The 12,091-nt window shown below is 34.2% G+C and overlaps 1 protein-coding gene across 1 annotated transcript; it reads right to left on the bottom strand.

Annotated features, from left to right (window-relative positions):
• Positions 1 to 4,579: 4,579 nt before the first annotated feature.
• Positions 4,580 to 7,210, bottom strand: LOC119982237 (malate dehydrogenase, glyoxysomal). The gene is made up of 9 exons (XM_038825507.1): positions 7,006 to 7,210; positions 6,500 to 6,715; positions 6,099 to 6,413; positions 5,908 to 5,997; positions 5,739 to 5,822; positions 5,299 to 5,334; positions 5,089 to 5,178; positions 4,891 to 4,985; positions 4,580 to 4,796 (listed from the first exon to the last, which is right to left on the bottom strand). Exons 1-9 carry the CDS (start codon positions 7,075 to 7,077, stop codon positions 4,724 to 4,726), a joined length of 1,071 nt encoding a protein of 356 aa, XP_038681435.1. The 5' UTR covers positions 7,078 to 7,210; the 3' UTR covers positions 4,580 to 4,723.
• Positions 7,211 to 12,091: the final 4,881 nt, after the last annotated feature.

The following is a 12,091-nucleotide window of genomic DNA, read 5'->3' as shown; positions in this document are numbered from 1 at the left end:
TAGACATGTGACAACATGTTCTTTCAATTGTTTTCTGCCTAGTTGTCAAGACTAAAAATCCCACGTCGGTCTATCATAATTCAGCCGAGTAGTTTTATAAACAAAACTTCACTCCCTCTCACATAATCAAGGTCTTTTCTAGACATAAGTACCATAAGCGACGGCTCAAAAGAACAAAATCGTGCAGCTTAATTAATCGTAAAACAAACATTATTGGTTTATAGTGCTTCGGCTGAGTTTTAATATCAGAACCAGTTTGAAGACAGAGTGGGACTAATTTGAGGTTTCTGTCAAGTTTACTTTGTGCTATAACTACATCTATCATCAAAGACTAGGGTTTTTTTATTCCCCTTCTTGTTGCCACTCATATTAATGTTTTCCTTCATTTTCAGTCTTAGGTGTACAATTCTCTCTTAGAGACTTCAAAAACAATTAAAAAAGAATATTGTAAAGATTTCAAAGTATTATATGTATTAAAATTATCATAGTTGGTGATTTGCATTTAGTTTTGGTCATAATGTTCCCAGCAAGATTGTCTGTCTTTCTTTGTCATGGATAGCCAAAGTCAAATTATTTTTGGCTTCATTATTGATCTTAGATTCTCAGGATTTTGATCAAAAATGAAAAAAGGAATAAAAATTAAATTACACTATATATATATATATAATGTTAAATTATAAAGAGCAAGAGTTGACTAGTAGCTCGATAATATTGTTTACAATTTCATCACAAAGAGTAATTTGTATTCATGCACTTCATGTTCGCCTAGCGTTCTCTCCGAGAAGAAATATAATTATCCCTATCCCTCACGTTAATCTTAAGAGTCTTTTTCACAAGATAGAGTTCGATTCCCCTCTAATTAACAAAATTAAAAGCATGTGATTTATCAAAAAAAATCAACTTTTATTTGGAGGCAAAGGAACTCAATTGGGGCAAAAATGGAAGCTGAAGGGGCTATTAATTTAAAAAACTTTGGATTAAATATAGAAGAAATTATTAAATATGTGTGGTGAAGAAATAGAATATAAATAGATACACTATTTAATAGTTGTTATGTGGGTTCATATTCCTAGTCCTTTATCCTCATTTGTAATTTTGTATATTTGATGACCTTACCTATAGGATACGGAATATAAGAAACTAATTCAAATTGATTTGATTGATTTTGCAAATATTTTCAATTATTAAAATAAAATCGACATAATTTTGTTCTCTAATAAATATAAGGGTTCCTACTTCCTAGTGTAACTATCCCAAATAAAACTATCCCAAATAAAACAAAACATCAAGTCGGAGAGGCATATATATATATATATATATATATATATATATATATATATATATATATATATATATTTTTGTAGTTTATTTCCCTTAAGTCATAAAGTAACAAGATTCCATATTTTTCATGTAATTCATACACGTCACCATATATATATATACAAAGAAATCCAAAATATTATATTGTTAGATACGTATATAAATATATATTATTTGTAGTTTTTTTTATTATAGGGGAAGGGAAGACTCAAACTCGAGACACTACACACATGAGTATTATCTAAACTATTCGTGTTTCTCTACTATTTGTAGTTTTTTTTATTATAGGGTAAGGAGAGGCTCAAACTCGAGACACTACACACATAAGTGTCATCTAAACTACTCATGTTTCTCTACTATTTGTAGTTTTCGTATTGTTAGATATTTTCACTTGTACAAAATCAAAAATAATAATAATAATAATAATAATAATAATAATTGTCACTTGTAAAGGCCAAACCTTGCATTATGTGGCAACTTGTCAAATTCTAATAATATGATGAGTGCAATGTGAATAAGAATTTCTGGTTTGGAATTCAATCTGATAAGTCTACAAATGTTTCCAATCACATTATGACTATATATACTTTAATTATACTATATTAGTTGCTTTTTTTTCTGCTAATTTTATATAAAAAGAAAAAAAGAAAAGAAAAGTGGAGTAGACTTAATTTTGTCAGTTTCTACCTATAGTTGTTTTAAAATCTAATGAGTTTATTTTTAAAAAACTAAATCTTACCCTAACTTACTTGTAGCTCGTCAGTTTGGTAGCCCAAAAGAGTCCAACAGCTTTAGTCCACTATTTTATCCCATAATTCACTGTCCAAAATTTATTATTTTAATATAGATTTCATTGTTTTTTAAAGCATGATCTAGAATTTTATTGTTTTAGTTCTGAATCCATTGTGTTTTGAATTCCATTGAAAAAAACAATGGAATTAAGGTTTACCCGATAAAACTCATCGATAACGAATCTTGTTAGAAAAAACTTTATGCGCTGATTCCGAATATGTAATTTTTTTTTAAAAAAATTTAACATGTATTTTGAGAGTTAAAACATTTTAAAATTTCGTTTAAGAGATTTGAACTCCTATGAGCTACTACTATATGGACTAGTTAGCACTATTGTATATATTTTATAAACTAATCAACCAGTGAAGTGGCCATCAAAATTCTATGACCTAATAATAATACAATTAATATGATTGTATAGTTTTCTTTATACCTGCTTGTGTTTTGACTTAAGAAACTCCAATAATGAGTAATGACAAGATACATATATATATATATATATATATTAGTTGGATCAACTGTTGGCACCGACTCTTCTAGAATATACCCACTCACAAGCTGGGTGGCAGGGTCCGCTGTAGTTTTTACTACAGCAGACCCCGCTGTAGATGTTTTGGATGACAAAATTTTTTTATTTTATTTTGAAAAAATTATAAATGTGTAGTTTATGATCTAACGAACCCAACGATATATTTTTTGTTTGAAACAAAAATCAAATTCATCTTGATCCAGACACCGAATGTTTTGAGTTTATATCCGACGGTCTAAAATTGTTAAGCATTTTTTATGTAGCATATGATTTTTGTTTTGAACAAAAAATATATCGTTGGATTCGTTAGACCATAAACTACACATCTATAATTTTTTCAAAATAAAATAAAATTTTTTTTTGTCTTAAATTGTTATTACAGCGAGGCCTGCTGTAATAGAGCCCCGCCACCCCTCACAAGCTTTATACACCGACAAGGCATTAATATCATTAGTGGATAAGATTTATTTTATTGAAGAGAAATTATTTAAAATAATTTTTTATTAATCATACTACCATCAACTATTGTTTTTCTTCACCATTTCTTCTTACATGATATTGTTTCCAATCTCTTTCTTTATTTATTTTTTTTCATATCTTGAGTATGAATAAAGTTTGATTCAAGATTTATTCTCTCCAGCTCTAAATATCATCCATTCGTCGTGGATCTTTGATCATTGGCGTGTTTGATATGTTCCGACGACATATATTTGATTCATCTTGATGAGACTCACAAATCTGAGGGAGATCGACATCTCTTCTTGAAGGGGAAGTCAAGATCCTTGATTTAAAACCATGATACTTGTTTAAAGTTTTTTTTGTTCAATCTATGTAACCCGACGTAGTCCAATAGAGTACAATGTCGTGAGATATTTGATGTAATCATACTTTGTGTTTTTCTTTTTTTAGTTCTCCTGTAATACATCTTAAGCTCGAGTATCTTCGGGACTTAAATTCTTGTAACCTTTGAGTAAATACAATTTGGTATATGACCTTTTACAAAATTCAATAGGAAGGGTAAATTTTAAGCACGAGCTCAAATGCAGTGTATCTGAGCTTAAATTAAGCACAAGCTGGGCTTAGGCTGGAAAAATTTAGCTAGCGAGCGAGCTTGACCACGCCAACTCAATTCGAGCCGGCCCATTTACACCTAGTTCAATGATGGGCTTACAGATTGTTTTAACTGGGCTTACAACGGCCTAGTAAAGCCAACAAGTTGAGGACTTGCATGGTATTGACTATTGAGGACTGCATTGTGTTGGATCTTAAGGCCCATAAGGAAGGTTATTGAAGGCAGATGTCTCTGCACACCACAGACCTTTGTGAAGATTGGTTTTTGCGTTGAAAAGAAGTTGAAAGAAGGGGATATTGATCTGGAAGGTTTCCCAGAATGGAGGACAAACCCTGAGACAGTGCGGATGCATTGCATTTTGAGGTTAACCCTGTGATATCCATGTCAAAAACTCCTATTATTTACCCTCCCCCAAACCCCTCTACCTTTGTAAATTCCTGTAGGGGTCTCATTTTTTCGTACTTAGTTCAAGAAAATGTAAAAATGAAACTGCTTCTTTGGTTCTGCAAATATATACAATGAGCTGTGAAAGAGATCAAAAGAACTGTCAAGATTTGTCTCAATAAAACACAAAGAATCCTATGTTTATGTACCTATAATAGTGTCTCCCATTACTGTCAAGGTTGATTGATAGCATGCTAATGTATCCTCCTCTCCCCTCACTATTGTTCCCCCTAATTCTTCCAGTGACATTGAGCTGTGAGTTGCTGAGGCTGTAATCTTACATGGTTGTCTTGGTAAAGTTTCAAGCAGTTTTGGAACAAATCTTTATAGACCCTTTTTTTGTTTAAAACAATACAATCTGGTACCTTTCAGGACTGATTGCTTGTTGCACTAAAAAAATTTCGTTAATGGATGCAAGTAGATGGTATAAATAGAGCAAGCCATTCCAATTTATTTGATACCTTGGTTCTTACAGGGGATTTCTCAAGGAAGTTTATATGCATAATGGAAGGATTATACAGCTGATTTAAGAGACATAATTTTCTATAGCAATCGCGCGGCTTTGATTATTTCCTGGCGAAGGAAATTCCTTTCTGAATGCTTTCTGCTAACTCTTTCTTTGCCTTTTCCAGTCCAGCCCTACCAGGTGACAGGTAATTTTAATACTACTGATTTGTATTTCAAAGTTGAAATCCATTTATAGTGATAAATAATTGGCTTTCATGGTTTATACCTCTCGTAGGCATTCAGGGGACCAAGTTGATAGACTTCCTCCGCCCCATTTGGACCAAGTCGTACTTTAGTTGCAAAGAATGGAAGTTCTGTCACCTGTAACAAACACAAGTGCTTCATCATCAACTTATGCTTGATCACCAATGTCAACATGGAAAAGCAAGACGGTCTCGGAATCGAAAGCACACAAACTTAGTACCTGAGAATCTACAAAAGCACATGCCACAACATCTTTGTCTCCTCTTATCCCGCGGAGACATGCATCAGCAAATTTGACAGCTGCATATGCCTGTACAAATTTCACAGGAGTCGAGATTATTTCTGCTAGTGCATTTATTAAAGCAGTTGTTTTGTGATTAAGATATGGTAGATTTCATAAGGAAAGGAGTGTAAAAATTGGCTGGCTAACCATTGACAGTGTTGCAGATCCAGCCCCTGCTTTTGCCTGCAAATAACATGACATGATAGCTTGAGGTAAGAGTTTGCACATTTTTTCTTGAAAAAATAAGCAGAAATAAGTAGAAATAAACTATGCAAAATCTGCCTTCATATGACTTTAGTTTGCTAACAGAATGTAACAAAATTGCTGTTGTATGAATTGTAGATGTCAATGTATGCAGTATTGTAATGCTCTCAGTTGATGAAGAAGTCTGCGTTACTTTCTTGAAATTTGTTCAAAGGATCAGTGTGATTTTTCCCACTATATTCAATGGTACTAACAACGCTTTTCACCTTTGTGTTTAAACACCCGTCAGGGGCTAGGACTGATTATTCTGGATATCAACGATAACTTTGTTTGTCCTAAATGTTCATTTCTCTCTTGCAGTCAATGAAAAGAGACAATCTTACCTCAACAACCTCAGTTCCACCATTCTGAATGCGATTGGTAAGGTATTCAGTTTCTTCTGGGGTGAAGCTGCAGGGAGGCTTAACCTGCAAAAATATGCATAAAGTTCATCTTTTGTCATATGCATTGACGGTAAGGTGCCAAATATTCAGATGGAACATTCTGCAAGACCTGAGACAGAAGAGGCAGTATTGTTACTCCTGCATGACCTCCAACAACTGGAACATCAACTTCTCTTGGATCAAGTCCCAGAACTTCTGCCTATAAGTAAATATATCATCTCAGGTCAGCTAAACTGTGACAATTGAATTGGCTTGGTGAAATCAAAGGAGAATCGGTTGGATAAATTTTTCGTTACATACCACAAAAGTGTTTGCTCTCACGACATCAAGCATCGTAACCCCCAGCAGTCTCTTCGGATCATAAGTGCCAGCTTTCTTGAAAACCTCTGCTGCAATCGGAACAGTTGAGTTCACCGGATTACTAATCAAGTTTACGATTGCTTTAGGACAGCACTTGGCAATGCCTTCACAAAGGGTCCGGACAATGCCAGCATTGATGTTGAAAAGATCATCCCTGGTCATTCCAGGCTTCCTAGGCACACCAGCAGGTATGATCACAAGATCCATCCCCGTAAGAGCACTCGCGAGCTGTTCTTGCTTCAGGAAACCCCGTACCTATGAATCATATAGACGATTAACTTCCAAATTTGAAAAGCAATCTGATATTTGGAAGTATATTGATGAGATTATTGTGTTTGTACCACTGCACCGGTGTCCATGTGACTAATATCAGCAGTGACACCAGGGGAGTTGACAACATCATACAGATGAAGAACCGAGACAAGTGGATTGATCTTCATTAGCATTGCAAGAGGTTGGCCAATTCCTCCAGCTGCACCAAGAATTGCCACTTTGAATCCAGGTGCTGCTCCTTTTGCTCTACAATTCGCTTGTCGCAGAATCGAACTTTCCCCCATCTGTTTGGCACATTCAATTATCAAGTTTTCAGCAGTAACAGCAGCCATCAAAACTGAATTTGCTAGAAACTGGACTATGAAAACTAGCTCAGTAATGCCTCTATGGCCGGAGTGACTTGATATGGTACACAAAGGGAGACTTTGAGCCAAATTTAGGCTTCTCAGTGTACAAATACTCATACACAGAGATGATTACAGGAAAGCAAAAGCTAATTCAATTGTACAAGGGCTTCAATGCAGCAAAGAAAAAAAAGGAGGACAAAAATTGAGCTGGGAATGTCAACCAAAACCTGGAGATTAGAAGGGTGGAGATGAGCAGCAAGCCTTGCAATGCGTTGGTTAGCCTCAGTACATGACTCCATTATTTCTCTGGCTTCAGAGAGAGAGAGAGAGATAGGTGGTATCAGACTCTACATGCAAATATTAATGGGTGGATTTCAAGAAAAGAAAAGAAAAAATTAGAGGATAAATGTGAGAAATGATACATGGGGAGGGGGAATGCTGGAAGTTGACATAAATTTGTAATTATTTTTCCAATATTTTGTTGTGTGGAAATGATTTCTTTGTGACCCCTTATCCTATCTCAAAACTCTCAATTGATTGTGGCTCTCAAATTTCCTTACATGTATGATAATTCTGCTAGTTATGTATGGTCATGCATATGCACAAAACTTTCAGGCCAAACAGGCCTTAATAGAGGCCCATTACAATCTCTTAACTTGTTTTATGAAAAGGTAATGGCTACAAAGGGTAGTGCTAAATGAGATGAAATCATAAATTCAACAATTGGACTTCTATATTCAATGGATTTGGCCCCAAAGAACTTTTTTAGCACCCCCGATGACACTATTTGAGGTGTTTAATAAGGTTTTCGTATTTCATTTTAGCACCTCCCTTTAAAATTGCTCTTATACAAAACAAGTTGTTCTATTACTATTGGTTTTTCTTGCCGTTGCTTACTCTCTTGGTAGATTAATCTTTAACTCGACCCGTCAAATTTTGACTATAGGCAAAATTATATATTTTTGTTAAAGAGTTTTTTTAAAATATTTTTTAATTACTATCTTTCGAAATGCATTAAATAATAGTCCATAAATTAAATTTGTTGTACAAAGTACGTAGAGATTTTATGTACAAACTCGTAAGAGCCAAAATCCACAATAATAATATAAATTAGGTCTATGATTTTTTTTCAAAAAAAAAATTCAAAATTTTGAAGAGAGAATTATTTTCTAATAGTTAGCTTAAGAGCTAATTCTTGATTATTTTTTTAATTAGAAGTTTACTTATATGTAAAACTGAATGTGGCCGAACATATTTTTCAGTAAATGAACCATAACTTATGGTCAAATCGATATTATATGAAATGTTTGACCCCACTATGAATCTGGACATCCCATATGGTAAGGTATACTGAATCCCTACAAAAGAAGATGCAAAAGCCACCAAAGTCTTCTTTGTCTTTGACTAACTAGTGATGACTCAAAATCAATTGTAATTTCAACACTTGTAATTGTTACAAATATCATACATGCATTCATACGATTAAGACAGTAAAATAAAACAAGGAAAGACTAGTATTAGTATAGCCATCTTATTTTATTTTTCAAAGTAAATAAGTAAGAAATCAACCTCAAGAGGATATGTTAAGACTTATATCCTAGATCGATTAGATATAAGTCACCAATATGATCTATAAGTAAAGATCCAATCTCTCTCAACAAGGAGGGCCTTTTTAAGGAAAAAAATTGTGCGCGGACAATACCTCTTCGAGTTGTTCGATTGGAATAATGCGGTGCTCTCACAAGTATCTAATCTTTATAATATAATAAGCTGCGTATAATAAGTGTTGGACAAAAAATAGCTGGTTATAACCCAGAAGTTCAAAGCACTTGCCCAAAGAAATATTTGGGACAAACTATAGGGCACGATTGATAGAAGTGAAATCCTTCTTCTTAAGACTTGTATCCCACATTGCTTAGATATAATTCACCGATGTGGTTTATAAGAAAAGATCCAATCATTCTCAACCAAGAGGGCATTTTTAAGTATAAAACCATGTGAGTCTTAAGGCCCAAAGCGAACAATATCTCTACAAATTATTTGGGTTGGATTTTCTTATAAAGTATCAGAGCAGGACTCAATACCTCCCCCGTTTGGGTCACCAGTTAGGACTCGTATAGTCCATTTATTGGGTCTCACACAACCAAACCACAAACGCAGAGGAATTTTAAGATAAAATGTCCCACATCGAAAAGTTGAGGGAAAACAAAGTAATTTATAAGTCAAGATCCAACACCTTTCAATAATAGAGGGCCCATAAAGATGTTGGATCCATAAGAACCACCCACAAATGACCCACATCAGTTAGGTATAAGTCACCAATGTGATTTATAAGTAAGGTTTCAATCCCTCTCAACCAAGGGGGCCTTTTAAGGACAAAACCGTGCATTCCTTTGACCTAGAGAGGACAATACCTTTTCGAGTTGTTTGGGTTGGATTTATGTGGTGCTTTCACGAGTATCCGATTTATAACATGATATCATAAGGAAAACTCGATACTAAAAGATTTTTACCCTATCCACTTGTTAGGCATCGCATAACCGAGCCAACTAGTGCGTAAGAATGTTAAGACTTGTATCCCATATATGTTAGATGTAGGCCACCGATGTAGTTTATAAATAAATATCAATTCCTTATCAACCAAGAGGGCCTTTTAAGTACAAAGCCTTGCAACACTTGAGGTTAAAAAGGGGATAATACCTCGTTGTTTGAGTTTGATTTTCTGACACTTTTTCAATTATGTGTATACCAGAATTTGTAGAATCCTACTTAGATACAGAATTGTTGACTTGTTGCAACAACAAAACATGTATGCTTGTCTATTATAATAACATGATTATTTCTTTTGTTTTAGTTATAATATTTTATATTTGATGCCACTGCAATAATTGTAAGCTTTATCTTATATTCCCATGATTGCATCAAGTTTGAAGTTTAGTTGCTATAAAGTCCATACATGTTCTATTTAAAAATAAATTTCACACTTTCTTTTTTCAAGCAACCATGGTTTCTATATTAAAAATGTTGCAATTAGAAAAATTGGAATCCCAGCAAAACCATTCAATGATTGTTATCTACCATGGTCTCTAAAATCTAATTTGTAAAATTTCCCTCATTTTACGTCCAATATTTATAATTTCCATATGCTAAATAGGTGTGTGTGGTATTCCACTGTCACAACAAGGGTCACGAGGCATGTGTATACTCGGGTATGTTATCCACTCGGATATGTTGAAGTCGCCACCAATTGGACTTTATAAACTTATTTGGATGTCTAACAGTAAAGCATGATCTATATTTATATTCCAAAGGTTTGTATGGGTCCGGGGGTCTATTATACACAAAGAATGTGTTAGGCACCCCACGACATCTACCTTATTAGAACATTTACCATTCGAGAATAAAAATTATTCCTCCGTTTATTAAAGAAATAATACGTATTTATAAAAAAAGAGATCTATTTCACTAGTGATGATTTAAGATTTGTTAGATTGAATGCTCCACACGGAGTTGTACAATATTATGAGAAGGGTGTACGTTGACTTTCAAGTGGTGGCAGAGAGCCTTTCCTCATCTTAGGCAAAGATGAGAAAGAATGGTAACATAAAGTCTGCGTCAACAATAGCAACTATGGGGAGGAAATCATACTCAAATCCCCAATTGTCTTTAAGGAAATGCTTGATGGGCAGAGTACCCACACCAGGCACTTCAAAAAGGGAGTCGTAAACTTGTATAATTACGTAGAAAAAGTGGGATTATGAAGATATGGTAGTATGTATCGTGGTTATGAGTTTAGTTGTTACAATATGATTTTTTTTTTTGTGTTATTGATTTGAAGTATTATTAATGTGTTTTTGTGTTTGCAATCTATAGTCGTGGATCGTGAACCCAAAACATAAATAACCTCAAACTTTTTTTGTAATTTTGAATTATTGCTTTGAATTATTTAATATATTTTTGTATCGCACACCATTTTGTGCCCCCAATGATTGAGCCCGTCGCTGATTGCAAATCCTCCAACGAATGTTGCCAAAAGCTGTATGCATTTTTTGACTTGGAGAAGAAAAAACAAAACCATGGGATTCCAATTGCAACAGTAAGAAGAAGAGAGAGTATTTTTACTTTTTTTTCCCTATGGCATCAATAGTGTCACTGAACATTCCCCCGCTAACCTCTCTAGTATTACTTTCCAAATCAAATAAAGCAATATATTGTCTTAAAATGCTTTGCAATTACAATCTCTTTATGCACACCACCAGTCTCTCCCGGTGACTATCCAACAAGTCACCTCTGACAAATAGAAAGGCATGTGTAAAGAGTAAATGCAATCGTAAAGTGTTATTGGGCCAACAAAGATGTTGTCTTTTGTTGATATGACTGTATTGTAAAATGTGTTTTGCTTATGTGGCTGTATTGAGATAAGTGTTTTGCTGATGTGGAAGTATTGATATTTGATGTTTTGGTGTAGTTTTGTTGTACATAATATGGAGGAATGGAATGTTGTTGGCCTCCATATTGGGTGGAAAGAGAAATTGTATAAAAATTTGTGTTTTGTTGATGTGGTTGTTTTGGAAGATGTGTTTTGCTGATGTGATTGTATTAAAATACGTGTTTAACTTGACTTTTTGTGTAATAGAGGTGGGACCGGGCCAACATTTTTGTTGGCCCAGCAAATAAGAAACCATTGCATTTGCCCTAAAAGATGAGTATTTAGTCAATCAAGGAATTTGTGGTGATTTAGGGTAAGATGAGCAAATGATGCCATTAGACAACACTTGAACTTTCTTGGTAGTTAAATCTAAAACTAATCTCTAATTTTTTTTTTTTTTTGCCACATTTGCCTTTGAAATCGCTTTGACAATATCATTATTGTTCTGGTTAGCACTAAAAGATTTCACCATACTTTCAAACAATATCATTAAGAGAGGCATACACATGTCATTCCCAATAGCACCAATTGTGCCAATAATCATAAGCAAGATATCAGTTGCATCTGCAAATGCGAAGAGCTTATGAAACGACACCATCTGAGTGTGGTCATCGTTAGTGATACCCTCTCCATGGGAACTCCTCTTCTCCACCATCATGGATAAACATAACGAGATAAACAAAGACATACGCACTTATGGGTCAATGGGGGCACAACAAAATTTACATTAACCTGAGCATGGATTGATGTGGAGACTCACTAACCAAAAAAAAAAGCAGAAAGAGAGTGGAAGATGTGCTTGCAGAGGCAGTGCACAACTTATACTCTCTTGTTGTGTTTTTTGTATTTAGAGTTTATATTCATCTTGTTGTGTTTTTGTATTT

This window comes from Tripterygium wilfordii, chromosome 17 (assembly GCF_013401445.1).
Source record: "Tripterygium wilfordii isolate XIE 37 chromosome 17, ASM1340144v1, whole genome shotgun sequence".
In the NCBI taxonomy this organism is placed as follows: Eukaryota; Viridiplantae; Streptophyta; class Magnoliopsida; order Celastrales; family Celastraceae; genus Tripterygium; species Tripterygium wilfordii.
The sequence above is the reverse complement of the archived record's forward strand: the minus strand, read 5'-3'. Positions and strand labels throughout refer to the sequence as shown.

Coding starts and splice junctions, on each gene's coding strand:
- LOC119982237 (XM_038825507.1), bottom strand. CDS start 7,077: ATGGAGTCATGTACTGAGGCTAACCAACGCATTGCAAGGCTTGCTGCT. Junction 6,414..6,499: donor ACATGGACACCGGTGCAGTG/GTACAAACACAA, acceptor TATGATTCATAG/GTACGGGGTTTCCTGAAGCA. Junction 5,998..6,098: donor TGAGAGCAAACACTTTTGTG/GTATGTAACGAA, acceptor ATTTACTTATAG/GCAGAAGTTCTGGGACTTGA.